Source organism: Prinia subflava, chromosome 3, assembly GCF_021018805.1.
Source record: "Prinia subflava isolate CZ2003 ecotype Zambia chromosome 3, Cam_Psub_1.2, whole genome shotgun sequence".
In the NCBI taxonomy this organism is placed as follows: Eukaryota; Metazoa; Chordata; class Aves; order Passeriformes; family Cisticolidae; genus Prinia; species Prinia subflava.
This window is the reverse complement of record NC_086249.1, coordinates 102850006-102877790: the sequence shown is the minus strand read 5'-3', so window position 1 is coordinate 102877790 and position 27785 is coordinate 102850006. Positions and strand designations below refer to the sequence as shown.

The window sequence follows — 27785 nt, the reverse complement described above, 5'->3', positions numbered from 1 at the left end:
TTTGTGTTCTAAACAACAACCTGTTAACAAAAAAAGCTGGGATGGGGGGTGTTCCATCTGCTCAGTGCAGCCAGCTCCAGCTGGGGTGTCACCTTCACCCAGGGCTCGTGGTGAGACGTGACAGGCTCCAAAAGCCAGAGACCAGCACAGGGTGTGAGGCTGGGAACCTGAGTGTAAAATGGGTGTGGGGCTCAGCTGGGCACAGACACCACCCAGGCTTGCTCTGAGCTCACACTCACAGCTGCTCTGGCTGCAGCAGGAGGGGACTCGCTCTGCTCAGCATCACTTTGGTGCTGTGTCCATATGGCTCTGTCACAGCTCCTCAGGGTTACCCTGAGCTGCATCTCCCTCCTCCCGGCTGCTCAAAAGCTCCTCCTGCCTGCCCAGAATTCTGCCCATGATTATCTGCACACCCTGTGGGTCTGGGACCCAAAGCAGCAGCTGGATGTGGATACAAGGCTGAGGAGAGGATGCTCCTGGGTGGCTCCCATCAGGAGCTGCTGAGGAATGAGCTGAGGTTCCTTATTCCCAAGCCCCACAGCCCCACAGGTCACCAGCCTGAGGTGACCCCAGCCCAGGGATGCTTCACTCCAGGGTGGCTGAGCAAGCTCTTTCCTGTTGGCATGAGATATGTGCTGGAACAGAGGCATCCCAGGAAAGTGGAAATGTATTTGCTCTCATTTAGCCCTGTCATCCATCGTGCAGTGTCATTTGCTAGATAATGCATGGTGGTTGCAATTAGGGATCCCACCTAAACCTAATTAATGTACATAAACTTGTGTGAGTGCCTGTATTCCTTCAACAGGATCACAGTGTACACAGTTGTATGGATGTTTACCTATTCTTATATTTGCTGTTACATTACCAAGTGAGAGAGTAAGGCTGGGCAGCCAGATTTATAAAAGCACAGCAAATTGTGCATCTCTCTGTTCAGGAGAGCAAAGCAGCTCCATTTGCATCCTCCTCAAATTGCTTTTTTTTTGCTTGTCTGCTTTTTGCACTCGCCACTGGCAGATGCTAATAGCATTATGGTGTCATTTAAAATCATGATCATGTGCAGATACAGTTTTACATTTGTGAAGGTCTGATGCATCCTGGCTCTGGTGTGTTCCCCAGTGTGCTGGGATGAAGGCTTCAATATCCTGCTCCAGCTGGGAATTAGAGATAGCTGGCTGACCTTCAGCTAACCCTGGCAGTCAGCTCCAATTAGGGCAAGGAATGCCCCAATCTCACTATTTTTATCCCACTAATACCCCACACAGTGGAGTTCTGAGGAAACAGCTTTAGAAACTATTAAGGCAGCTTTTCATCCACTGAGGATCTCCTTCAACAGGGCAGGAAAAGGCAGCTGGTTGAAGTCAGCTGGCCACTATGAGCTGTAAAATGACATAACTTTCACAGGATTCAGACACTGCCACCAGAAATGGCAGCAGACATCAATGTTAAGAGGAAGAAAGAGACCTGGACTAATTCCCAGCAGAGAACAGAATCACTCAAAAGAGATACAATGCAAAATACAATAATCAAAAATGCACAAACTGAGTTAATGGAATGCTTTGCTTGGCTTCTTTTGGGAGGTTTCTTTTTGCTTCCTTTGGCAGGGGGCTTGCAAACTGAGAGAGGACAATCCAAATGCTAGGACTCCAGGGATAAACCCCTGGAAATGCTCAAGGCCAGACTGGATGGGGCCCTGAGCAACCCGACCCAGTGAGCAACATCCCTCCCCAGGGCAGGGTGGGTGGAGCTGGATGATTTTTAAGGTCCCTTCCAACCCACACCATTCCATGGCTCAATTAATGCAAAATGCAGGAAGATCAGCCTCACATGAGAGTTAATAAAGCCCATGTGGACAGCTACCTGGGAAGAGCCCTGCTACATGAGAAAAGGCCATGGAATCCAACCTGTGCCTGACCCCCACCTTGTCACCCAGCCCAGGGACACGCAGTGCCACGTCCAGACTTTCCTTGAGCACCTCCAGGGTTTGGGACTCCACCACCTCCCTGGACACCCCCTTTGGATGCTTGACCACCCATTGAGTGAAGGAATTCTCCCTGGTGTCCAGCCTGTCCCCGCCCTGGCACAGTTTGAGGTCATTTGGGAGGAAAGCCCGACCCTCACCTGGCTGCAGCCTCGTCAGGGAATTGCAGAGTGATAAGGTCCCCCTGGGCCTCTGCTCGGATGGGAAAGCACCAGCTTGGCTTTTCCATATGCAGAGGAAAGAGTAGATAACCAGCAGTGTTAATAACCAGGCAAGTGTTAATTACCTGTAATTGCTGGCAGTGGCTCCCTTTCTGCAGGATCAGGGACCCAAGCAGAGCCAAGCTGGTGCCTCTCTGCTGCTGTCCCACATGAGGAGCAGCAGCCAAAGAGGTCAAACCATCAAAGGAGAAGTTCTCGTGGGCTGCAGCAAGGCTCAGAGGTGCCTGCAGCAGTAAATGAGCAGAGGTGTGCCCGTGCCCATGGCCAGGTGGCCCCTGGCAGCCCTGGAGAGGGATGCCTGCCATGGACAGCGAGCTGCTCACTGGAAATTCCTTGGTTTAAGGAGAAGTGGTTGGGTATCCATGGATAAATGCCTGAACTCAGATGCTTCTCTCTTGAATGCAAATAGACCAAGAAAGGGCAACAGGGCTGTTGGCACATGGGGAGAAAATCCTTAGGGGGATCACACTTTCAAAGCATTTTGAACAACACTGCATTAGAAACAGAGAGGTTGTGGGGTGGGGTGGTTCTCTGAGGGGTGGCTGCTGGGAGACCAGAGCACTTGTGGCACTTTTTGAGGCACTGTGCTTCTGTTTTCTCAATGCTAAGAGATGAATATTTCATTTCAGGACTAACTGTCCCTGCAAGTACAGCTTTTTGGATGAAAACAAGAGGCCAGCTCCCCGGCGGGATGTACCAGCCTACCCAAAGGTACCACACAAAATCCTTGCTCCTCCCATATTCCTGCTGCATGGCTGCCATCCTGATCAAGGGCTGCTTTACAATCTGTGACTCCTTAGCCATTAATTCCCAGTTATTCTAAACCCAAGGTCTGATCCAAAACTCCTGTGAGCCTATGGAAAAAGCTGTCGGTTGCCCACGGTGACTTAAAGTTTAATTCTCAGTAGTCTTTAATGCTTGAAAGCTCATTAGTGTTGGAAATGTTAATGAACATTGTGCATTCATCAACATTTAATGCTCTTTTGTCTAGTTATATTTGTTTATTCTGCACGCTCATAGCAACAATCAAAAGCACCCTGTAATGCTGGGTTCTGATTGAAAGTAGTGCTGCTGCCTGTTTTCTCCTAATAGATTATTCTTTAATTTAAAAAGTAATTTATGGGGATGCTTCACCTAGGGAAACGAAGAGAAAATGCGACATTGGATCCTCTCCAAAATGATTCATTGTCCCTGTGAAAATGAGTTAGTGTATTTGCTAGAGAAAACAGAAATGCTGGAAGAAAAATGTCCCCCAGGCAAGTACAAGTACGAATCCACAGTGATGAATGAGGCTGAAACCATGAGGAGCTCAGGGTCTGTGGTCCCAGAACTGGCAGTCTTTGCCCACAGAATTATCAAAAGCTGCCTGGTTGTGCCTGCCCAGCTCAGACCTTGGCAAAACACCAGCTCACACGTTTGCAAATCGTGGTTTAACCACACGCATCTCCTTGAACACACCAAAGCTGGCTCAGCCACCCTGGATCCTCACGGTCCTGTGTGATGCAGGTGCCTGTCATGGACACAGCTCTGTGCACATTTGTCTTCAGAGCCCAGCAGAGCAGTAAATTCTGTTTGTTCTGCTCTGTCTGGTAAAAGTGACCTACACTGAAGCAGAGACTGTGGGACTTCCATTTCTTTTAATCAACTTTTGCCCAGGAGGCTTGAGCTCCTGACTCTGACACATGATTTCATAGAACACATCAGTTCTAAGCCAGTTTTTTTTCTAAGTATCTATGTCAGATTAAGCTTTGATGGACTGCTGCATTAGGATCTTGAATTAAGAATAAAGGCTACAAAGAGTTGCACTGACCCACTGCAGAGTAAACAGGTAGTTTGGATTTCTGCTTTATTCCTAGACAAAAATTCATGAGAGTTTGGGGTTTTGGAGATTTATAAAATTTGTTATCAGTTGTCAGGTGCTGGATTTGTCCAATGTCAGTGAGGCTGAAGGAAGATGTCACTGCAATACCAGATCTGTACTGCTAATTCACAGTTTTCTTGCAGAAAGACACACTAAATGTGCACTGTGTATGCAAATGTAAAACTCCTTGCCTTCTGAAGAAAAAAAATTAATCTTCTGTGTTGTTCCTCCTTGGATTAAGTATCAAACAATTTGATGGCTCAGAAATTGTCATTCACCTGCTCAGGAGAGTAAACCCAAATTAGAGACAGCCATGGTAAATGAGCCAATTGAAGCCACAAGGTTTTTGAGTCTCAAAACCACTGGATCTGAAAAGATGAATCTGCAGAGTCCTGATACCCCTGTGTCATTTAACCCTGCACATTCCTTTTCTTTTCATTTTGTATATAGCCATAACAGGTGAATGAGCTTGATTTTGTTTTAGGCTTCTGAGAGTAATGATAAAAAATCACTTGAATCTTGCAGGCTGACAACCAATTTGAAACCGTGGGCACTCTTGAAAAAACACTTGAAATGAGAGCATAAATCATCTGAAAATAAACATATCATCCCCACCAGCGCTGATTTAGCACTGTAACAGAGACTCTTCACACCACCCCTCCCCAAGGCAGCTTCGGGTGCCGCTGATGCTCTGCAGGCAGCAGAAGCAGGGATGGGTCTGTGCCCTGAGCCTTTGATTCCCTGTGCTGGATTTAGCCATGACCCTCTCCTGAACAATTCCATTTTCCCTTTTCTCTCAAGCTCTGCTCCACAAGGATCTGCCCCAGTGAGCAGCTGGCAGGAAGGGTGAGGAGGGTTGGGTGGCCAGAGGGAGGGATCATTTGCTCTCTCTTTGGGAAAAGTGGCTAAAAGCCCTCATGAATGGAGCTCTGGGAGCCCCAAGGATGTGCCAGTAGCATTCCCATGGCAGGGACACCCCTGCTCACACCTGCTGCCTTTCTGTCTGCAGTACATGCTGTCCCAGGAGACCATCGAGGCTCTGCGGAAACCAACCTTTGACGTCTGGCTGTGGGAGCCCAACGAGGTGAGGATGCCACCTTAGCTGGGCTGGCACTTTCTGAGAGCCAGCAAGGCCAGAAGAGCCCTTGGAGACAGTCTGCAGGGCTTTCCCCCTTTTCTACCCCTTTATTTTTATTTCCATAGCACACCAGAAATGCAGTGCTTCTTCCTAGCAGATGCCAGGTGAATTATGCTGCTTATCCTATTCCAGCTCCTCTTTATTTGCTCTTTAATCTCTTCCTAGTGAAGTCCCTCAACTGGTGCACTGTCATTACTGCCACATGAGTTCTCTCCTACCATGTTATCTGAACAAATCAATCCCCAGTGAAGTGTGTGCTTAAGCACATCATTAATAACTCCACTCAAATCAATAAAGCAGCAGGCAGAGGTGCAGGCATTGATTCACACCCCTTCAGCTGAGGGGTTTTTCTGCAGTTTGTTCTGAAGACGTTGCAAGGCTGCATTCACAGCCAATTAGTATCTCCTTATGGCTTCATTTTCTTCTTTTTCTTACTGCTCTTCGTGTTGTTCATGCTTCATCACTTGCACTGCAGAAGGTTCTGGAAGGTCTATGTGTAAACCTCTAGAAGTGTGAAGGAGAAGGACGCTAAGAACGGACAGCTTATCATATAATGCAAAACCAGATTTAGCAAATACTAGCAAACCTCACTTGAGAAAAACATAATGGAGGACAGGACTAAACCAGGGGTTTAGTGCTGTTTTTTTTTTTTCCAGGAGAAGGCTTGGGTAGTTCCAGCAGCAATCACCCTAATTACCTGCTCAGAGGTTGTGCACACAGAGTAATTCTGGCTCAGCATGACAAGGGAAAACACCCCACACCCCATCCACAGGAACAGCACAGTCCCTTCAGGACATTTCCTGTGTCTGGAAGAGCAGCAGAAGGACTCTCTGGTGGCTTTAGGTCCATCTCCCGTTTGCTGAGGCTGGCAGAGCTTCCCTTCTGCAGCCACTGCTCCCTCTGCAGCCCCTTTTCTCAGCTCCTTGGCCATAAATGCCTTTTATTTGCCCCATAAATGCCTGTCAGGTCTTTGCAGCAATAGGGAATCACAGCCTGGCAGGTGCACCACAACACTGCTGGATTATTGCTGTTCTGACTACTAAGAAAGAATAAATAGAGACAAAACCCATCATCCACAATTTCCTGTGGGCTGGGGGACAGTACCTCAGCACAGTAACTCACTCAGAGGGACAGGAAATGTTATATGGTGGCATGAGCAAGGCAAACAGGAGGGTGTGGAGATGAAACTTGCCCTGCAAGGAGGAGTCTGCTCAGAAATGAGATTCCACACAAGCTGTGGTGAGCCCGGCACCATATGGGTTTATCTCGCCCTCTTAGCTCTGCTTTATGTTTACAGAGGATATTTCAGTTCTGTCAGTGCTTGTTTGGCACTGAGTGTTTGCCCACGTGCTCCATGTGGGGCAGGCAGGTCACAAACCTCCGTCCTCTGCAAGCAAATGAATAATGTGCTGTGCTGCATCTCAGTAAACACAGCTTTGCAGCAAGCCTGGGTCCTCCTCCTCAAATGCCCCCTCACTTTTCTAGCCTTACAAAAGTCCCATTTTCAAGCTTTTGCTGCTGGCCAGAAAAGCTAGACATGAAAACTGAGATTCTCCTGTGTTCGGGGGCAGGAGTTTTGGGACTGAGAGTTGCCTCGTCACTCACCTAAAGCTCTTTTGGCAACAGCTGCATTTCTAAGGGTAATTCTGGACCTCTGGATAAAGTTTATTGTCTTGGAAAGTCTTTTATGGAAGTATTGCAAAACATATATCCTAGCAGGACAATGGGATCTTCAGCAAAGTGCTGTCTGTGTGATCTGAGCAGAACTCAGCTCCTGGCATTGTCCCTCAGGTCTTGCAGGAAAGTCTCTTCCTGTTTGGATTACTCAAAATCAGCCCTGTTGTTACTCCATGACTTATACTTATTCCCTGGCTAAATATAAAATTTCATTAGATTAAATTTTTTTTTTCTGGTGAGTTTCTAAGAGCCTAAATAACAGAAAACTGACTAGAAATGCCTCCAGGGCTGTGTTTGTGACATTACATTGCTCATGTTGAAACCCCTGGATGGCTTTACAGCCTGAGAACTGCATTTCCTGACACAATGGCCACATTGCATCCCCCTGCACATTTGGGAATGTTGGAAATCCCCCTTCAGAAATGGGAATGCATCTCCACCTGAACTCCTGAACTCCAGGAAACCTGTTCATTTCTGACTGCTGGAAGCTATTGAGCACCCTTGAGGTAAACTTGAGGTTATCAATATCTTGTTTTCAGCTCTTTCAAGCCAAGATTAGATGTGAGGGGTGGTGTTAAATCACCTGCAGCCCCCTTGCCACTGTAGAGGAGGTGTTGTCTCAGAAGAGCTGCCTGCCCTTGCATTTCAGCTGTTGGGACTCATTGAGTCTCCATGAGGGGGATAATCACAAAAGTGCTGCAATTTTTTAGGGTTATAATGGGAAATCTTTTAAACAGGAAATATGAGCTGAGATAGTGGAGTTAGGAGCTCACAAGAAGCCATAAAGAAAGAAGGCATTGAAAAAATGTCAGAAATAAATGTTTCTTTAGGGATCTCTTATTTTCTGCTGTCATTTTCTATTCAGCTAGAGCATGGTGCACTTCTGTACAGCCAGGGAAAAGCTCCCACTGGTTTCTCTGAGCAATAGGACACATCCCAGCTGAACTAGAAAAATGGCAACACTTTTTTTTTGTGAGCAGGAATTGCTGTGATGCACACAAATCACAATTACTGAAGAGTGCTGGTGTGATATTCAAAGCCCTGCACAAAACCTGTGAAGTCAACAGCAGCGTGTCTGCTTCAAAAAGCTTTTCAGGCTCTCTCTGTCTCCCCTCTTGCACTGTCTTTAATCATGCAATCTTTGAACATCTTTCTTTCATCTAAAGAGGGCTCTGCAATTATTTGATGATTGCAAGGGGGAAATTCACTTCACAGGGTGTCCTCAGGGGATATTTACAGAGCCAACATTAACCTGCCTGTTCCTGGCTGCAGATGCTGAGCTGTTTGGAGCACATGTACCACGACCTTGGGCTGGTAAAAGACTTCAACATCAACCCTATCACATTGAAGAGGTGGCTGGTGAGTATTTGAACTTCCTGGTGTTCGCAATTTTTCACATTAAAAATCAGTAACGAGGCATTTAGCCATGGAATTAACATGACTTGCATGAGTAATCCTAATGAAAGCAGTCAGTCTATACAAATCCTTAAAATTTCAGTACTTCAGAAAATATTTGCATTCTTGTGGTCACAGATGACTCTTTTTTAACTGTTTTGCTGAGGTTTCTGTTAATGAAAGCAGTTCATTTCTGCTGAATGCTCTCGATACCTACTGTAAATGGAGGCAAGACAAGTGCCTTCAGATATAGCTAAAAAGTGCCAATAAGTGCAATAATCGTTCAATGTACTGAATCACAGGGAGCAGAGAAAAGAGCAAGTCAGGAAGGAAAAGGAATTGCTGAGAAGGTAACTTTCTTTGCTTCAGTCTTTGATGTGAGAATGCTGCAGAGATGCAAAATGTGAGAAAGCTGAGATCATACCAAAAGTGAGATGTCTAAGGAAGAAACACTGAAATATTTAAAAAGCAATGGGTTTTCAGGTCCAAGGGAGAGGAGAAGAAGGTGTTTGCTAAAAAGCTGAAGAATATATTGGCTTTGTTAGGAAAAAGCCATCATGTTCCTAAAGAACTGTAGAACAGCAAATATTTTAACCATTGCTTTAAAAGCATCTAGGGATAGCCTGAGGAATTAAAACTAGCAAAAACTTACCTCTGTGTCTCACAAATTGATTGAGACAATAATTAAAAACATCTCGGTGTGAATTCATCATACAGATGATGAATTTAGATGTTTAGTACAGGATTCCTGTACTAAAGACTTAGATCTCACTAATCTCTTCTAATTCCCTGAGGAGCTAGCAGAGAGTAGAGGACACTGTTTTAGATGGATGCAGACTCCTAAAAAATGTCACAAAATCAGGAGGTGTCTGGAAAAGACAAAGAAAGGACTGGGCTCAGTGGCAGGGGTGCTGTCACTGCTTGGTGTCCTGCTGCAGGAGGGAGACAATGAGGCACAAGGCTGAGCAGAGCCTGGGATAAAGGATAAAATGTCACCACAGAAGGCAGGAGGCTCACCTGAGATTTACTCCCAGCACTGGTGAAGCCTTTGTAGAAAAATAATACAACTGCATTAAAGGAGACACCAAAAATGATCAAAAGCTGGTAAATCTCTCCAAAGAAGGCAAATGAAAAGCTGGGTGGTGCTGACCTTACAAAGCAGCTGAAGACAAGGGGTGGGATGAAACCCAACACAAACAAGGGTAACACAGAGTAGATCAAGCAGAAGCTCTCCTCCTCCTGTTTCACAGCCCAAAAACATGGGAAGCAAGGTGATATGTCAACACACACCAACAGCCCACCCACACGCACTGCTGCAGGCAGCTTCCCATGGCTTGTGTCTCCGAGCAATTTGTCACCACTAACATTTAAGACAGCCTTGCTCTGAGCAGCAAAAGGGGAGCTTGTTGTGTATTTTCTGCAAAGATAAGACAGGGTGAGGTCTCCTGTCTTCTTGCAGAAAGAAAGATGGTTTTTACTAGTGGGATACTTCCCCAGGCACAGTGTGGACATCACTTTGAACTCAAGTGGGAGAGAAAAAGCCACCTCGTGCTTATCCTGGCTTTCTTGCTCCCACATCCAATGGCTACAGAAGTCTTCCAGAAAGAGGAGGGGAGAGTGATGAATGCCAGCCAGTCACTCCACCCCTTCGGTGCTCTGAGTCAGGAGCCCCCAGGGATGCCCTGGGCTGGATGTGTGCATCACATCCATGCAGGTTTGTCCTGTGGGCCTGGCTGACAGCCATGTCCTGCTATTCCTAAGTCATTTTAAAAGAATGAAATGTGTTCCTAAAATCCTTGCTGCAGGATAATTTGTGCAGCTCTTGCAATGAAACCTGCAAATGTTGAATAAGCATTGAAACACCACATTTCTCTTGACCTCATCTGGAGCCTTGAGGTTTCCTAGAAGTCAGGTGATGGGTTAAAGTGTTTGATCCTGATGGGGTGTGAGGACTCCTGAAAAAATTCCTACTGGATTTTCCTACATTAATTTCCTACAGTAAATTGACTGGATTTAGCTGGGGAAGGGGACAGGAATTCTGTCCATGTCATTAATTCAGCTCAGTAACTGAAGCATGTGCATGAGGGCTCCAGGCTATGGAGGAGGATTCAGCAGAAGGATCCAGCAGTGCTGCTGACTCTTGGCTGCTTTGTGAGGGACAGGAAAGCAGAGGAGCATTGGAATCATGACCGTGGTGTGCCAGCCTCCCTAAAAACCAGCCTGGCACTAGCCAGGACACAGGGACAGACAGGCTTTATCCTGCCTGTGGAATGAGGGCAACCAAGCCAGGATCTGTAGAAAGTTAAACCACACAACAATGGCTCGTGTGAGCCCATAACAACTCGATCTCTCCCAGGCTGACTGGTGTAGAAAACCCAGCCAGGTGTGCTCCAGCCTGGTGTGCATTCACATCTTCTCTTTGCCAAGCAGCACGTCCCAAAGTGCCACCTCTGAGCTCTGGCAAATGAAATGACAGCCACGTTTCAGCCCTCAGGGTATCAGAACTGCAGTTTGTATTCAGCAGGAGAGGGGGCCAGGGCTGGGCTCTGAGCCCTTGACAGTCCCCAAGGTCACCATTCAGCCACTGCGAGGTTTGAAATAGGAATTCAGCATGAGAGCAGAGAGTCCTCTCTTAAGGGCTGAGATGCAGCTGTGCTGGGATGTTTGCCCATTGCTGGCTGGTGTGAGAGGGGATTTTCTGTGAGCTTTACCTGCTGGTAAAGCTCACAGAATTCTTGGAACACACAAATCTCACCCAGGAAGGCAGAAATTGTCAGACGCCCTGTGCTGCCACTCTGTCCTAGCAGAGAAATAATCCTGGGCCCCACAGGACCTCTTTAAGGACATGCAGTGCTTGGTAAACAGCTCTGCCACCTCTGACAGCCTCATTCCCTCTCTCTGCAGCTGTGCATTCACGACAACTACAGAAACAACCCCTTCCACAATTTCCGGCACTGCTTCTGCGTCACCCAGATGATGTACAGCATGATCTCGCTCTGCAGCCTCCAGGTACAGCCCCCCTCCATCTCCAGCCTGAAACCTCAGCCCCTTTTCTTGCAAGTGACCTTTTGGGGGGCTGCCCTTGCTCAGTCCCTGGGCACACAAGGAGAGGTGTTGCATTTCCACCTCTGGCTGCTCACTCACCCATCCCATTGCTGACCCAAGCACCTGCACAGCTTTCTGAGGCTGCTGGGAAGGTGACTTCACCTCCTGGATGTCCACAGTTCCTTCTGTGGGGGAGTGAAATGTTTAGGAATGACAGCCAAACCCCTACTGAGTTATGGTCTGTGGGTATGTTCTTTGTTTGGCACACAAAATGTTCCCACTAGAGGTTTTCTCCAAAAATGTGCTTTTACCTGTGCTTGTCCTGTAGCCTGGCATGTGTTGCATGCAGGACACACATCTGACCTTTATTTTGTCCAAAACTATAAGCATCAATTTATTTCACAGTCTGGATGAGCTGCACTCATATATTCATTTCTATATATTATTCTATATATATATTCTATATATTGTATCTATATAATTTCATTCTTTACAAACCTGCCTTTTTTCACTTTAAACCCCCCTTTTTCTCCATAGTTACATATATCAGCTATTGGCCTAAGTCTGTTCTCTTGCCAGTAGCAGTTTTGAAGAAAAATTTGCTTTAATGTAAGTCCATGCTATTCAGAAGCTGTGGGAACACAATATTTGATTTTTCTCCTTCTTTTCCTTACTGTCATTAATAAAGATTGTAATGGCAACAGAGCCATCCTCCAGCCCTTCCCTTTAACTAATCAGGGTGCTCAAATGACTTGTAAGAGACTGTACTAATGTCTCAGTGCTTTTACATGATCTCTGCAGTAATAGCAAGTTTCAGGGAAATTGCCTCCTCTGAGCTGCTGTTATTTAATGCAACAAAGGCAAATCTGAGTCATTTTTACTGGAAGGGAAGGCAGATTTCTCTTTCTGGACTGAAGTAAATTAAGCTAAGGAAAAATGTTTCGTTTTGCTCAGATTTGCCTTTCTCTAGAAAGTAAATATGTCTGGTTTCTTTATTTCTGTTCATTTACAGGGATAGGGGAAATAGAAATCATAATACTATGTTCATGTTTCATATTTTACAGGAGAAATTTTCCCAGATTGACATTTTGATTCTCATGACTGCAGCAGTGTGCCATGACCTGGACCATCCTGGCTATAACAACACGTGAGTCTCTTCTCTTGCTTTCTCTTCCCTTAAAATTTATTGGGAAGGTAACTCTGGCTGGCATTTTTTGGTAGATCAGGTTTTCCTTCTCACAGCCTGACCTTTTCCCAAGGCCCTGCTGGTCACTCACACGTGGGCCAAAGCAGAGCTCAGGTCTGGGTTGGGGTTCCCAGCTGTCCTTGCTTCTGTAAGGAAAATCTTTTTTTTCAGATTTCTGTTCCAACACTTTTACCCCCAACTCCTGAGAAAAGAAGGTGAAATACTTGACAGCTGGTAACAGAGCTATAAATTATTATCATGGAATAATTACACTGAAATGGAAAGGCAGATTTAGCTTACACTTTATTTCATAATTATAAATCATGAAGTGTACTTTACTCTGTTTATTTTCATGTGAGGAAATTATTGCTGTTGGCCCACAGACACTTTTGTGTGCATGTGAAAGAGAGAGAATCTCATTTATTGGTAACCATTCATTAAATGAGGGCAGAACCCAGTTCTGACTGGGATCAGTGAGAATCTCTGCATTTGCCATCAGTGGGGGTTGAATTGAACATGAAGAGGTGTTCCTTCTGGTTTTGTTCTATGTCATTTTAAACTAGAAATGTGGTAAAATTTAAAGAAGAAAGAAAAACAAACCCCTTTGGGTGAATGTTCATCGACTGAGGGGAACCAACACCTGAGATTATATTAAAGTAATATCTATTTCCTCTGAAAATCCGATTTAATACCAACAACCAAAACCACCCAAAGGTGCAGCTAATTGAATAAGCTTTGGAAAGAATGTAAGCAAGAAGAAGCAGAGTGGTTTGGAGTAGCAATGTGCTTTTTTAGGTGGTGGAGCTGCTACCTATATCCCAACAAGCATCTCCTGTGGAAAAGCTGCTTGGGGAGAATTCAGGCAAAGCAGTCAGGCTCACAAATCACACAGGCCACAAGGAGAGGCTCAGCAAGGAGAGGCAAGAAGGGCATTTTTGTATGGTAAATTCCAGCAAGGTTTATTCCAGCTCGCTGAAGGGATCAGGGACTGTCTTGGTTTGGAAAGACAGGTATCTGTCAGGGAAAACTGGAGTTTCCCTTGGGATGGAGAATGTAAAACCTCTGCCCTCCAAATTATTACAATTTTGCAATTAGGAGCTTTCAGGCAAAAAATATGGGAATAGGAATAACAGTTCTTTACTAGGAATATTAAAAATATAAATACAAAAAACCAAGCAAGCAAACAAAAGTCCTGGAAAACCCTGCCAGAGACAGAGATATTACCTGACACCCTGTTGGGCAGGGTATTGGAAGCAGTCCAAATAAATCCTCCTGGAGTGACAGATGTGGTTCTGTTGGAGCAGAGATGATCCTGTAGACAGGTTCAGTGGTGCTGATATAAGTCCAGTCGTCCTCTGAGAATCCAGTGGAAAAGAGGATGATCTGAGGTCCCTGTGTCCCCATTTTTTATCTGGGTAGGGAATGGTTGGCTCCTCCCCACTGGGTGGAGCATCTCCCAATGGGATGATGTAATGTGTGATGTCACTGGTGAGCCTTAATGGCCCATTAACAGAAGATATCCCCCAAGGGTGGACAGTGGTGAAAGAGATAAGAAACACTGCCCCACCTGGTTTAACAGCTGGTCTGTTATCAGAAGGCATCCACCCTCCTCCCCCTAGAGTTACAAGAGATAAAGAAAAAAAACACAAACATCTCCCTAACTGGTTTCAACAGATGAAATAGAATACACATTTGAAATAGAATACACTTTTTTTTTGGTTACATAACCCAAGACGGGGACAAAAAGACCTGGCCATGTGCTGTGCACAGGCCTAAATAGGGTTCAGGGACCAGTGGTCTAAGGGCATGGGGGTGGTACAAGGGGCAAGGCAAAGGTCAGTGACCTGTAGAGGGGATGATGGATGAAAAATTGGGGTGGGCAGGGTTAAGTGGCCAATGGAGGAAGCAATCCAAGGTAGATTGGCAGTAGTTCTGCACCACGGGGGAAATCCTCTCTTTCAGCCTAGGCAGGGAAGCCCTATGGTAGATCCTTCCAAGGCAAGACCCTGGCAATTCCCCCAGGAGGTTCAGGAGGCTGCACAGTTCGGAGCAGTCTCCAGGGGTGTTTTCCCTCACGGCTTTCCCTGCCCCCAGGTACCAGATCAACGCGCGGACGGAGCTGGCCGTGCGCTACAACGACATCTCCCCGCTGGAGAACCACCACTGCGCCGTGGCCTTCCAGATCATCTCCCAGCCAGAATGCAACATCTTCTCCAACGTGGACCAGGACCAGTTCAAGCAGATAAGACAGGTAAGGAATGCTGCTCCCTGCACGTGCTGTTCCTGAGGCTGTCAACACGCACAGATGTGAGAGCCTGGACGAGAGATGCAGGACTCCCAAGGGGCTCTTAATAAACCTGCTGTAGATGAAATTACAGCAATCTGGGGTCCTGGGTAAGAAGAGCCAGCTTAAAATTGCCAGTCACAACTGAAAACGTGCTTGAAAGACTCCTAAGTTCTGGTTACAATACATTATATCTTTTTCTGACCTGAATATGCTAATTTACAACATCCAACCAGTAAAAGACACAAATCCTATAGAATCTACATGCAACCTGTTAGAAGCACTGCATTACCATACTGTGTTACATTTTAAACCCTAAAAGCTGCTTTCTAGACCCCTTTTTTTTCTTCTCTGCCAAATTGTCAGGGTCTCCCTAACCCTTGGACTCCTTAGCTTGCAGAAGCATCCCTTCTGTTTGCCAAGGACATTGTTCAATCCACAGGGATCTTCCCTTCAGCCCACTCAACCATTGTCTTTCCAGTTGTTCAGTAACTGACTGGCTTGGAATCTTATACATCAAAACCAGCTCTCATTTCTATTTCACTTAGATGTTTCATTTTCTCAGATTCTTTTGCCAAGCAATCATACTTAAAAGACTTTCCTGTTTCATCTTTCCCAACACGTGGACCTCCCTGCTCCACGGTGAGAGTGATTCATTCTCCCTGGAGGGCAGGGCTCAAAAAGCCCCTCAGACTGGAAAGATCTGAGAGAGATTCTTGGAAAATTTCCACAGCAGCACTCCCTGAAATACATTGCTGAGGAATAATGAGTACATCCTTACTGTTAAAGCCTTTGACATTTTGGGGGTGGATATTTATACTGTTGGAGGAGCCAATTAGCTCTGACTGGGGAAGGATTAAGCTCTCAGGGCAGAAGTTTATGCTTTAAGGGAACACTGTATTAATTTTAAGAGGGGCTTCAAAAGGGGAAAAGATTTGCAACAGCAGAGCACTTGTACTGTCAGAAGAGGCCCTGGTGCACTGGGAGTCATCACAGTTATCTCTGAGGCACTGAACAATGTTACAATTCCCATTAGGGCTCTAAGGGCCAAAATTCAGTTTTAATTTGCACATTACACCTTCCTTACACACCGAGTGAAGAAGCAGCATAAGGGCTGGTTGGAGTCCCTGATTCTGCCAGCATGTGGGAAATTGTCACAGGCCCAAAATGGACTGTTCTGTGTGAAAACTCACAACTTTAATTTAACCACATGTTTTCCCATCATAATCTCTGCACAGAAGGAGGATACAGAGCTCCTTGTCCACATCTGAGTGTTTCAAAGCCCTTAATCGAAAGAGGATGGGCACAGCTGGCACCCACACTGTGATTTTTGTCTCAGGGCCTCTAAGAGTCAGCAGCAAAACCCACGGTGCCTTCCAAGGAGATGAAAGTGGATCTTGGCAGCCAGAGTGTGGCTTTTAACATCCTGTTGTACAGTTTGCTTGTCTACAATTAGTCAATCAGAAAGGGAAAACCTCAGTGACTCTGGAATATCACATAAAACCATGATGCTCATGTACCACAAGCTCTTTATGACCCTCTTCCCATTTCCTTGGCAGTTCAAAGTCAGAAATTTCCCCTTCCAGCATGAGCAGTTCAGTGCATCTGTGGCATTTTGTGTGCAAGGCAGACCCTACTTGGCTTTGCAATAGCAGACTTTGTCAGGAATGTCAAGTTAATATGTGAACATGTTTTCTTTGCTAGGGGATAATTACATTAATCCTGGCTACAGACATGGCGAGACATGCAGAAATACTGGACTCTTTCAAGGAAAAAATGGAAAACTTCGATTACACAAATGAAGAACACATGACCTGTGTAAGGAGGTTTTGTGGATTGTTATTTTTCTGTGCACAGAGTGAAAGCTTGTAGATTAACATTTGCTTGTTTAAAAACCCAGATTTAATATATATTATCAAAAAAGAATCCTTACTGTATTCTCTGCCCCACCAAAAAATAATTAGAATTTGGAAGTGCTCTATATTAAATAGATTATTCTGGTTTTAGAAATCCTGAAGTCCCATCAGGAAAATAAAAAATTTTACTCTGTGAGGCTGAAAATTCTTATCATCTGTGGGGCAAAAAAAGTCCACAAGAGTAAAACCTCTAGTCTCCTCTATTTCCCAGTGCAGTTGTCTTTCATTTCCAGGCAAATCTCTTCCCAGCTGCCCCTGAGTGCTCCACAAAAAACTCAATGGTCACTTGTGACTGAATCTCTTCATGCAGCAGATAAGTGCACGTCCCACTGTGACACACCTCGGTGCTGCAGAGGGGGAAACTGAGGCAGAGAGGGGATAAGTGATTTACACAGAGCAACTGAGAGAGGGGGGGAAAGGATCCAGATCATTTAAGACCTCTGGTTTAATCCTGAAATTGCCTTTTCTGGTTGAAAGCATTACTCCCAGTGCATTGCAAGGACAGGGGCTGTGGAGAAGAAGGGAGGCTTTAGGGCTGCAGCATTAAAGTATTATCCCCTTTCAGTTGAAGATGGTCCTGATAAAATGCTGTGACATCTCCAATGAAGTCCGCCCGATGGAAGTAGCAGAGCCCTGGGTAGATTGCTTACTGGAGGAGTATTTTATGCAGGTAAGAGGGAGGGAGAGATGCGATTGCACAATTTCACCATTTTCTGCTATTTTCAAATCCCACACGTGCTTCACTGTCTGACAGCCCTGTCTGGTTCTAGCTCTGAGCTACCTGGTTTAATGGAAGTTTCCCTGCCCATTGCAGGGGGTTGAAATTGGGTGATCTTTAAGGTCCTTTCCAACCCAAACAATTCCATGATTCCATGAAAGCTTCTACTACAGAAAGAGAAGGATGCCAGCAAAAGAACCTGCTCAGTAAGCAAGAGGATGCAACTGGTTTTTACAACTTCATTAGTAAAGAAGAAGATGCAATTTCTGGTTGAATACCTGAAAATAATCACTCTCTGGAGAACAATGAGGAAATCACAGAACTGTTCCTTCTCTTTGAGAGAACAGGAGCCATTACCAGCTTTCCGAATGCTCTGATGTATTTTACTTCACAAGTCCAGTGGGTTTGCAAAGGGAATCAGCTGCTCTGAAGCCTGGAGGTGAACGCTTTGATGCTGGTGCTGAGCAGAAATAAAAGGGAATTCTCTTTATTCTGATGCTGCTCTCGACAAAGCAGAGACATTGGCCTGGGGGAAGCACATCACTATTCTGTGCTGTCTTCAGACACCTCTGTGATCTGTGTCTGAGGGCTGCTGGTCTGCTCGAGGGTGCATCACTCTCCTGGCAGCCTCCTGGACAGGATTAATGTTTGGTATCTCCGGGTTTGTTCCAGAGTGACCGGGAAAAATCCGAGGGGCTCCCGGTGGCGCCGTTCATGGACCGCGACAAAGTGACCAAACCCACGGCACAGATTGGGTTCCTCAAGTTCGTCCTCATCCCCATGTTCGAGACAGTGACAAAGGTAAACTCACCCAGGGCCAGAAGCCACAGAAGGGGAGAGCAGAGCTCCAGTGTTTGCCCCACCAGGTGTTTGGTTATCCAGGGAAACGGGGGTGTGCCTTCCACACCCCGCCTGCCAGCCCCTTCTCAGCATGTACAGCTAAATGCAAAAGGAAATGCAAAAGGAAATGCTGATATTCTTTCTCTTGTTCCCACCCAGCTGTTCCCAGAAGTGGAGGAGGTGATGCTCCAGCCTCTGTGGGAATCCAGGGACCACTACGAGGGATTAAAACAGATAGATGACGCTATGAAAGAGGTAAACTCCAATTATCTCCTTGATACAGCCAACATCATAACTGAATAAACCAAACATTATAATTAAGCAGCAGCTTAATTCTGAAACAGTGGGAATGCTTGTGGCATAACCATTATCCTGAGAAACACATTCATTACACCTGGCTGGAGAGGGGTGTGTGCCACAAGCAGTAAAACTTTGTCCTTGCAGAGTCCCCCAGGAACCACACAAGTATGGACAGGGGAAAGGAGCTGCTTGCAAGGCACAGACCCCAGGGATAACCCCCTGAAGGGAGCACGTTGGCAAACCCCTCTGCCTGGAGGGATCTGCCCCACCTTGGGAAGGAGTTTGCCTGCAAAATGTTCTGGGGCTGGGCAGTTCCAGGCTCTGCAGCACCAGTGGATGAGTTTATTTTCTGGGGTGGAACTTCCAGTCACGTGTGTGTCATCAAGGATGTGCCTGGCATCTTGTGAGGAGTCACTCTGTCATGTAAAGCACCTGGGAGGATTAAACACACAACCAGTGAAGCCCTTTCATTGCCCATTGGGGACTCCTATGTACAGAGCATCTCTCATGCTGTAAGGCTCAGGGGAGGTGGGAATTCCAGGGACCTGCATTTGCTGTCTCTCAGCATGTCTGCATTGCCTCAGGAGCCTGGCAGGGCAGAGACCAGTGCCCAGGGCAGCACTCAGTGCTGGTCCAGCTCCCTGCAGCCTGTGACAATGCACTCCTTTATTGCACACCTCTTCCAGTGCCTCTTTTCCTTGATAGATCCATGACAAAACCTGCCCAAACAGCATCACAGAGTAGGAAGTTTTCTGACATGAAAAAATTCACCCTGCAGGCAGCGTACTGTGAGCCACTCCATCATTAAAGTGAGTTGGGAAATGCCCTGGAGCAGCATTTGTGCTGATATTGTTTGATATGTGGGCAGTGAAGGTTCCTTCACTTGATCATCCATGAGTGGAACAGGAGCTCTGCTGTAGCTCCCACCTCCTCCTAAGTGCTTTGGACAAAAAGCCCCTCAAGCAGCTCAAGCACTGACTGAGACTTGTTGATCAAAGAGCACAGGCTCTGAGGGCACTAAAGTTTAAAGGAGAACAAAGTCCTTCAGGCATTTTTCCATTTAGACAGGAGCATTTCTCAAATGAGGGCAAAAGAACTCAAATACGACTGCCAGACTTTCTGAGCCTTGTTCATCTTTCAAGTTGAACTGAGATTTTTCTTCTGGTTTACAGAAGCTGTGAAAACAGCATTTTTATACAAACTGATGAGCTTTAATTACAGTGTATGGGCACAAGAGGTCTTAAAAAATAGGAGATGCTTGAATTCAGAAATATTCTGAAACAAGAGGACTTAATTAATAATCTGAGAGCCAAGTATGATCGTTGATGAGAAAGGCTGAGTTCTGTTTACCCAGGACATTCATCCAGAGCTGTTTGGATGAAACAATGCCTGTGATATTCCAAGCCTATTATTTCCCAGGAAATGTTGCATGTGCCTTGTGGAGAGCTGAGTGTGGGACTCACAGCAGCACTGGAAAGCAGCACTGTGAGTGTGACTAGGGGGGATTAATCCTGCTCTGCTCTTCATTCCAGCTGCAGAAACAGAAAAGTGAAGGTTTGACGACCGGCAGTACCGAAAAGTGAGACAGAACAGCCTTTGAACAAACAAACCACAAGCCTTGATGCTACTCTGGTTTGAGAAATGCTGTATTACCAAGCAGAGGTGGTGGCTACGTCAAAATCCAAGTGGGACCATGCAGGGAGAGGTGGCAGGGATGGATCCACAGCCTGCAGCCCCCTCACAGACGTGCTGCTGCCGTCGGACACCGCGCGCTCCCCAGACTCCGGCGTTCCCTCCACAGCCTCCTGGCAGGATTCCCCAGGCTCCTGAATTCCCTCGACAGCCTCCTGGCAGGATTCCCCAGGCTCCTGAATTCCCTCCACAGCCTCCTGGCAGGATTCCCCAGGCTCCCAGCAGGACTCTCCCTGCGGACACTGCCTGACCTTCAGCAGATCTGCCTTCGTGGTGACCAGAGACAAATCAGAGCTCAGCTAAGGAGCCTTTTCTGGGAAATGATCCACTGGCACCAGGAGCTGTTTTAGTCAAGATACTCTCTATATGTGTACAGCAGTCTGCTAATGACAGCACAGCTCACCAGATGCTTAGACACTGACAAGGGTCCTGGCATACATTTTTGTTTGCCTGGTAGGCCCTAATGACACATTTCTCTTCATTATTCCCTGAATTTTATAGTGTTCACAGTACATTCAGAAGCCCAACATAGTGGATGCAATTTTCTTTTTTTTTCTACACTAAAAGAAATCAGAAGAAACCTTTGAGAGTTTGTAGGGTCACTTTGTGGCTGGACACCATGAGATCCTTCAGCACGAGCAAGGAAGGGAGCACAAAGCTGAAAAAACGATGGTGCAAACACATTTTTATCCTTGTTGATGCAAAAAAAACCCCAACAAGAGACACCTTCAAAGATGTACAGATTTTTTTTTATTATTATTACTTTTAAACTGATCTGCTAAATAATATATTCTTCTACAGAAATGGGTGCTATTGTTTCATTTTGTGTATGTGTTCACATGAGAACTGCCCATGTTCCTAAAGATCAATGCTCCCGTTATGAATACAAGGGAAGGGGCTGTACAGGAGAGGGGAGGGGTGGTTTTCCTTGGAGGAGAAGCCTTAGAAATATTCCTGTGGTACATCATGAAGAGCTTCAGTTCCATTGGTGGTTTGGGGATGGTTGGGAGCCGAGCTCTGCCCGGGTGTTGCAGCTGTGTGAACACAGTGCTGGGGTTGATTCCTGTGCACCACCTCACCAAAGGGAAGGCTGGAATAAATCCCCCACGAGAATCAAGCCTCAGCCATGCTGCTCACCTGGTTTCTCCCAGCTGGGAGAGGTTGTCCTCCCTGAGGGTTTCAGGCCCCATCATGGTGTGGCTGCTGGGTCCAGGAATTCTGTGCATCCTGGTGTGCTGGCATCTCCCACACTGGCACTCACAGGCATGGATGTTGCTCAGGTTCCCCTTGGGTCCCCAGCTCTGCAAAGCCCAAAGCTGCAGCTGGTTTGTCAGAAAGATGAGCAGGAGGGGGCCAACCTTTCCCCCCACAGCCCAAGAAACACTTTAGGCAGCTCAGCCCCTCTGGCAGGTCTCCAGTACCAGCCCTGAATAGCAAATCCTGCCTCCTGCTCTGGAAATTCAGATTCATTCTCCTGTTGTTTCTGCACATTAATCCTGAGTTTAACTCTCGTTTCTCCCCCCAGTGCCATTTCCCATGTTTGGTCTCTTTCATTAGCACAAAACTATTATTTCAGTTACTCTCCAGTCTCTCAGGGAGATCCAAATTACCTCAAAACTTCCATCCCTCTGCTCTGTTCCTACCTGGAAGTTTCCAGACACCCAGGACAGACTCACAGCTAGTTCTGCCTGCTGTCTCCTCCCTTAAGCAGCTTTTTCTGTGTGGTTTTGGGCTTTCTGCTGCAAACTGGAAAGGGCTCTGACCCCTGGATTTGAACAGATCCCAAGGGAAATAGAAAGATCCAAGCACAGGGCCAGCTCCAACTCACACAGACATCTTCATGAATGGATGAACTACACCCTAGTTTTGATTACCCTCAGACTCCTCATGCTGGAAAGTTGAGTCTGAATTATGTGGTTTAAGAAGCACGAAAAACAAAGGAAAATAATAAAAGGCAGAGGGAAAAGAGGTGAATTTTCTCCTGTTAAAGGTAGTCATTTAAAGATGAAGTCAGGATTTTTTTCAAGACTGAGATGGAAGGCAGCTCTTCACTGGTGGCAAAGGCAGGTAATAGGATGACAATGGTGTTTGGTCCTGTATCTTTTTTATTTCATTCCAGCCAGTCTCTAAAACGAACACCTGTCCTGATGAGCACCAGGAAAATGCATCAGGATGAGCATGAGGAAAAAGCTAATTCAATAGAAACAGCAATAACTTCTCAATATCCTGCTCAATTTTTCCCCCTTATACGGCAATAAGGAATTCTTGTAAAAGCTATTTCCATCTTGAATGCCCCTTTTTCTTTACTAAATCTTATAATCTAAAGTATGTTGCAACCCGGATTGTTCCACTGTGGAATTCTTCGCTACTTCTGCACAAGTAAATCAATTTTACCATCTCCATCCAAGCGGATTTCCGTCACAAATCAGCTCCCAGGGCAGATGAGCCATGAACAATTGCATAGGCCTTGCCAGCTCCTGCACTGAGCTACTCACATTAGATGAGAAAACCTGCTGTACAAACTGGACTGCACCCTCCTCCCACTAAAACTTCTTAGGAGTTAGATCCTTAGAGGAAGTTTTGTTTCAGCTGGAAGGATTTTCTCTACCCACAGACCCTAATCCAGCAAGTATTTGTCCATGTGCTCAACTCCAACCAGCCTAGCCATGGACCCTGGCAGAAAGGAGCTTCTTGCAGGCTCCTTGGCTTTCTGTAAATGAAGGATTTTCGGGAACTAATGGTTTGTTTTGGCCTCCACCAATTTTAGAAGCAACGAAAAAAACTGTTTACTGGAGAGAGATGAACAAAAGGCATTGATGAAATACTGTTGAATTTTTTGGAGCTGCATCAGGAATGTGGAAAAAGGGAATGCAACCCATCCTCAGGGCTGCAGTAGTGCTGCAGTGATGCTGTAATGTGATGTGGGGGTTATTGAAAGAACAGGCAACACCCAGGCTGCTTTCACAGGCAGCTGTAAAATAAAATAAAACAACCATGCAATCACCACCAGCTAATGGTATAAATGGGAATACCACAGTACTTTTAAAAATCTCATTTATTTTTGTAATATTAGATTTCTATGAGACAGTCCTCCCAAGATATGTTTAACCAAGGGAAATGCAAGACATTCTCTCATAATTCTAGATTCTTATGCTGTTCCCACAATATTTAACGTTGTGATTCATATGCTAATTAAAGGATTTGAGAATCTCGGCAATCAGCCCATTAAAATGTCACACATTTTCAAGGTGACATTTTAAAACCAGACTTAGCATGAGAATTAAGTTTTTTGAGGCAGGGAGACAGATGTCTGGAGTGTGATTTAATCTTTTCTCCCCCTAGACCAATGAATAAGAGTGGGTATTGTGTCTCAGTGTTGTTTCAGTTTGCAGTAGGTGTCTTACTGAGAATTTTCTAAGTTCTGTTGCAGCTTTCAGCATCATGAGAGTGCCAGGTGCATCCCAGCCTTGCACTGCTAACCTGCACTTGTGATCAAAGCTGAACTTGAAATGGGTTAGAACAATTCCACACCATTTAGCCTGGGAAACTAATGATGAGCTCTGGGATTTTACTCCTTTCTTTTTTTAAGCTGTGAGATCCCACAGCCTATTACTCTGTTTTTTAGTAGGGTTTGATAATCAGATCAAACTAGGACTGCATGTCCTGGCAGGGAAACAGCTTTTTAAAAATGTGAGCACCCCCACAGCAGCCAATTTACAAGGGAAGTTTAGTGTCTGTTAATACAGGAGGCATGTAAAGACACAGGAGTATCTGTACATGGAAATTGTTCATCTCAGAGCTGCCTCTGAGCAGCAGTAACAGCAGCAAATACTCCATGTGGGAGTTTGAGCCTGTCAGGAGAAGCACTCTCGTGCACTGTTCCATTTTCCTGTTTTAAACAGCAGGGTTTTGCTGCAAACTTCTCTCTAAAAACACCTGAAGAACGAGTCTTACCTTCGTGCCTGGTCTGTGGGGTTAAGTGTACATAACACTGCTTTTCTTCTCCTGTCACACTGTAAAAATCTCTGTGAGGGAGCAAAGACAGTGGGCAAATCCTCTACCCCACTAATGCAAAATCTCCCCCTATTTGCCTGTTTCCCATCACCTTCACTTACCTGTGGCTATAAAACAAAGGAAAATGCCTCTAGGGATGAGGAGCACTCAATTCCCAGCCCACAGGAGGAGTTTATATGAAAGGAGGCTCATGTAGAGTGGTCCAGCTGCTGCTCCTAACTCAAAAAAATCACTGTCCAAGAGATTCTGGGGCTCCTGAGCCACTGTTCTGTATGCAGCACCCTCTTCCATGCAGCACCCTTGTCAACAAGATTGTTCAGTAGCAGAAAAACGCAGCAAAAACTTTCTGAAGTGTGTTTAAAATTGAAGAACTTGGACACTGCTTTTCTAGGCAAGGTGGCAGAGCAGCAGATGATTTTTCTTTCAGCTCTCCAGGGCACTGCCTAGGCAGGGATGTAGTTTGGACTCTGAAAAAACGGGACATCTGAGGTCTGTGTGAATGCTGTGATAGCACAAAAAGCCAATAAGTCATAATAATAAACTTAATAATCTGCCACTGGCTTTAAATCCCTTCCAGAGGGAGCCAGCAAGCCAGGGCTTCCCTCTCCTTTCAAACAGGGAGACCCACACTTGCAAAGCACCTTGTGGTTTTTTGGATGCAAAAACCAACACTTCCCATGACCAGAAAATAAAAACATGTGGCCAAACCCACTTATTAGAAGTCCTCACAAATGAAGGAGCTGTAACCAGGTCAGACATTGTGGTGCAGCAGATCTGGCTCTTGGTTAGCGAGAAGTCCAACTCACACACACACAAAAAAAGCAAAAAAAAAGCTTTCTGGCTGTTTTGGCACGCACTCAGGAATCACAGGTGTGCTCAGGCACAGGCACACACATAAAGCAGCTATCTGCAGACATTTTTTGTAATGCCACTCTTGGCTCTGTTGCAAGACAAACTCAGAAGCAGGAGGGGTTGGAAAGCGCAAAGCGGTGTTGTCACAGCCAAGGTTTGCTATGAAGCCTCTGAGGAAAAATCTCTGTTTTCCAAACTGTGTGGAAGCACAGTTCCAGCCTGGCTGGCACAGCCAGCAGGTCCTCTGCCCTAAAGCTCCAAACTGACAGGGACTTGGAGCAGCTCTGTCATTTTATATAAAAAAAAAAAGCTTGTTTGCAGCCCACTGATGGTGTTCTGGGCTCAGGACAGCTGGGACACACTCCAGGCTGGGAAATGGCATGAAAAACCACAAAAACATATAAATCCTCCTCACATTTGTGTGCTCAAGCCATGCCTTCTGGAATGCCCAGTCAGCAGCTGCCCTGGGTAAACCCTGGAAGCCAATTTGTCCCTCAGTGCTGGGGCTGGCCAAAATTGCAGCTTGGTATTCAGGGCATTGACAAAACACATCTTGAGCACCAACAGGCTTGGGGCATTAACCAAGGAAAGTGGAAAGGTTTCCCTTTTGATGAATAAATTCCCTGCCAAAAAACCCTCAAAAGCCCAAAATCCAGCACAAACTGGAAAGCTCAAAATTTCATTTTCTTTACTGAGCAAGCCTCAGCTAAATTAAATGAACATTCAGAGCAGTGCTTATGTATTTGAGCTATTACTTCCCTTCAAAAAAAAAAAAAATAGAATATTCATTTCAGGCAGAGGTATATTATAAAACACACCCTTAACATGCCTGTTAGAAGTGTTTTCCACCACTTTCTTCCTCACCAAGCTGTGAAAGAGCCATGGAAACTCATGTTTGTGGCTGGGATCCCTGCTGCCCTGTGGAGTGTGGTGGCAGCCAGGACATGGATAAGGCACAGGGAGCAGTGCAGGCAGCAGGGTGAGCACCCACCAAACCCTGCCCACACTGGGAATTTGGTGCTTCCCCAGTGGCTCCTCCACTCCCACCATTCCCCAGGGCAGCTGGACTCAGTGGTGCCTCCAGGACTGGCTGCAAGGAGGTGATTTTATCGTGGGAAGAGCTGGAGGAACATGTTCCTGAAGGTTATGGAGTGACAGGTGTAAAACACCCTGTGCTCCTGAAAGCTCACCGAGCTCACTGTGTCATGAAGAACAAGTTCATTTCCTCCAGGCTGAATTTTTTTTCTCTCCCCCTCACTCAAGGCTTTGATCCTCCTCCTGCTCCTCTTGCCTGCTGTGTGTGCTGCCAAGGGCAGACCCCAGGGGCAGTGACTCTTCCCAGCTCCTTCTCTTGCAGAGGACACAAATCCATTTTGGGTTGTTCATCCAGAGCCAGGGAGGTCCTGGCTTGCAGTGGACAAAAAGTACAGGAATCTCTCCTTTATTTGCATTCTTTCTTATTTTATCCCACCAGCTGTGTCATTTCTCCACCCTGCATGGTGATTTATTCCCTGACCTGTGCCTCAGGCTGCCTTTTCCACCCATGCAGGGAGCATCAGGTGCTGCCTGATGGCTGCACCTTGATAAAACACTGAGCTAGGACAAGTCACTCAGCTTCATCCACTGCCAACTACATGCAAAAGGCAGGAAAAAAAAATCATCTCTAAGCCTACATTTTTATTTATGTATTTATCCAACTGTTTCCACTGAGGAAAAACTTGTGAACACTCAGCAGCTCCCACAGCTTTGAACTGCACTGAATTATAGACATTCACATGGCTTCACGTAGGAGTTCTACAGATTCAGGCATCTTTTGCATGAAAATACCTAAAATTAAATTGAAAGGGCTACAAGCTGATTAGTATTAAAAGCTTGTACCAATTAGTATGGTACAGCTCTTTCTTTCAAACATGAACTATGCAAGCTAACTCAGAGTGTTTACTACTTTCAATGCTGAGATTAAGTCCATATTTCAGGGCAACCACCTTGTAACACCTCTGAATTTATCTTTGGGACAAAGGTCTTTTCTCATCCCAGTCATTAACATTAACCAGGGAGACAATAATCACTATGAAAGACACATTGTACATGGAGAGGGGTTCCATGGCGTGACTTGCAGGAGGAACTCGGAGTTTGCAGAGTGAGAATGGTGTTTGCAGACCGTAAAGTGAGTAACAATTCACATTCACATTGGCATTCTTTCAGAAAAGAACTGGGTCCTGTCCTGGGCTTCATGGATGGACTTTATTACTCCATACAGTGGAGTCAAAATCAAAGCCTGTTTGCCAGATGGGGTTTGCCTGAGGTTTTTCAATTTTATTTTGAGCCCCGTCTTCTTCAGAACTCAGCAAAAAGTTCATTTCATCACCCTGAGTCGTATCAGAATGCACTGCACCCCTCTGAATGTGCATTTACACAGGGCAGTCTTCCTGAAGCTGCAGGCTGGAGCCTGGAAAATGAGCATCTCTGTAAACACACCCAGGGCAGATGGAAGTGCTGCCCTTGCTCCCTGTCCCAGCTGCTGCTACTGCTCTACTGCCTGGCAGCACAGCCACAGATGCTCTGTGCTGTTGGATCCCAATTCCTCCTTTCCTTTCCTTTCCTTTCCTTTCCTTTCCTTTCCTTTCTTTCTTTCCTTTCCTTTCCTTTCCTTTCCTTTCCTTTCCTT

General features: G+C 45.9%; 1 protein-coding gene across 2 annotated transcripts in view; it reads left to right on the top strand.

The window, feature by feature from the left end:
• The window catches only part of PDE9A (phosphodiesterase 9A), a 53578-nt gene extending 31629 nt beyond the window's left edge, over window positions 1–21949 (top strand). Inside the window, exons 8-18 of one of the 2 annotated variants that reach the window (XM_063393122.1) lie at window positions 2829–2910; window positions 5070–5144; window positions 8148–8234; window positions 11175–11279; window positions 12380–12462; window positions 14596–14752; window positions 16490–16603; window positions 17267–17371; window positions 18092–18220; window positions 18419–18514; window positions 20092–21949. In XM_063393122.1, coding sequence (XP_063249192.1) covers window positions 2829–2910; window positions 5070–5144; window positions 8148–8234; window positions 11175–11279; window positions 12380–12462; window positions 14596–14752; window positions 16490–16603; window positions 17267–17371; window positions 18092–18220; window positions 18419–18514; window positions 20092–20142 — 1084 coding nt within the window. In that variant the 3' untranslated portion in view covers window positions 20143–21949. The remainder of the gene's footprint in view (window positions 1–2828; window positions 2911–5069; window positions 5145–8147; window positions 8235–11174; window positions 11280–12379; window positions 12463–14595; window positions 14753–16489; window positions 16604–17266; window positions 17372–18091; window positions 18221–18418; window positions 18515–20091) is intronic. The other variant, XM_063393123.1, reaches the window with a different exon arrangement.
• Window positions 21950–27785: the final 5836 nt, after the last annotated feature.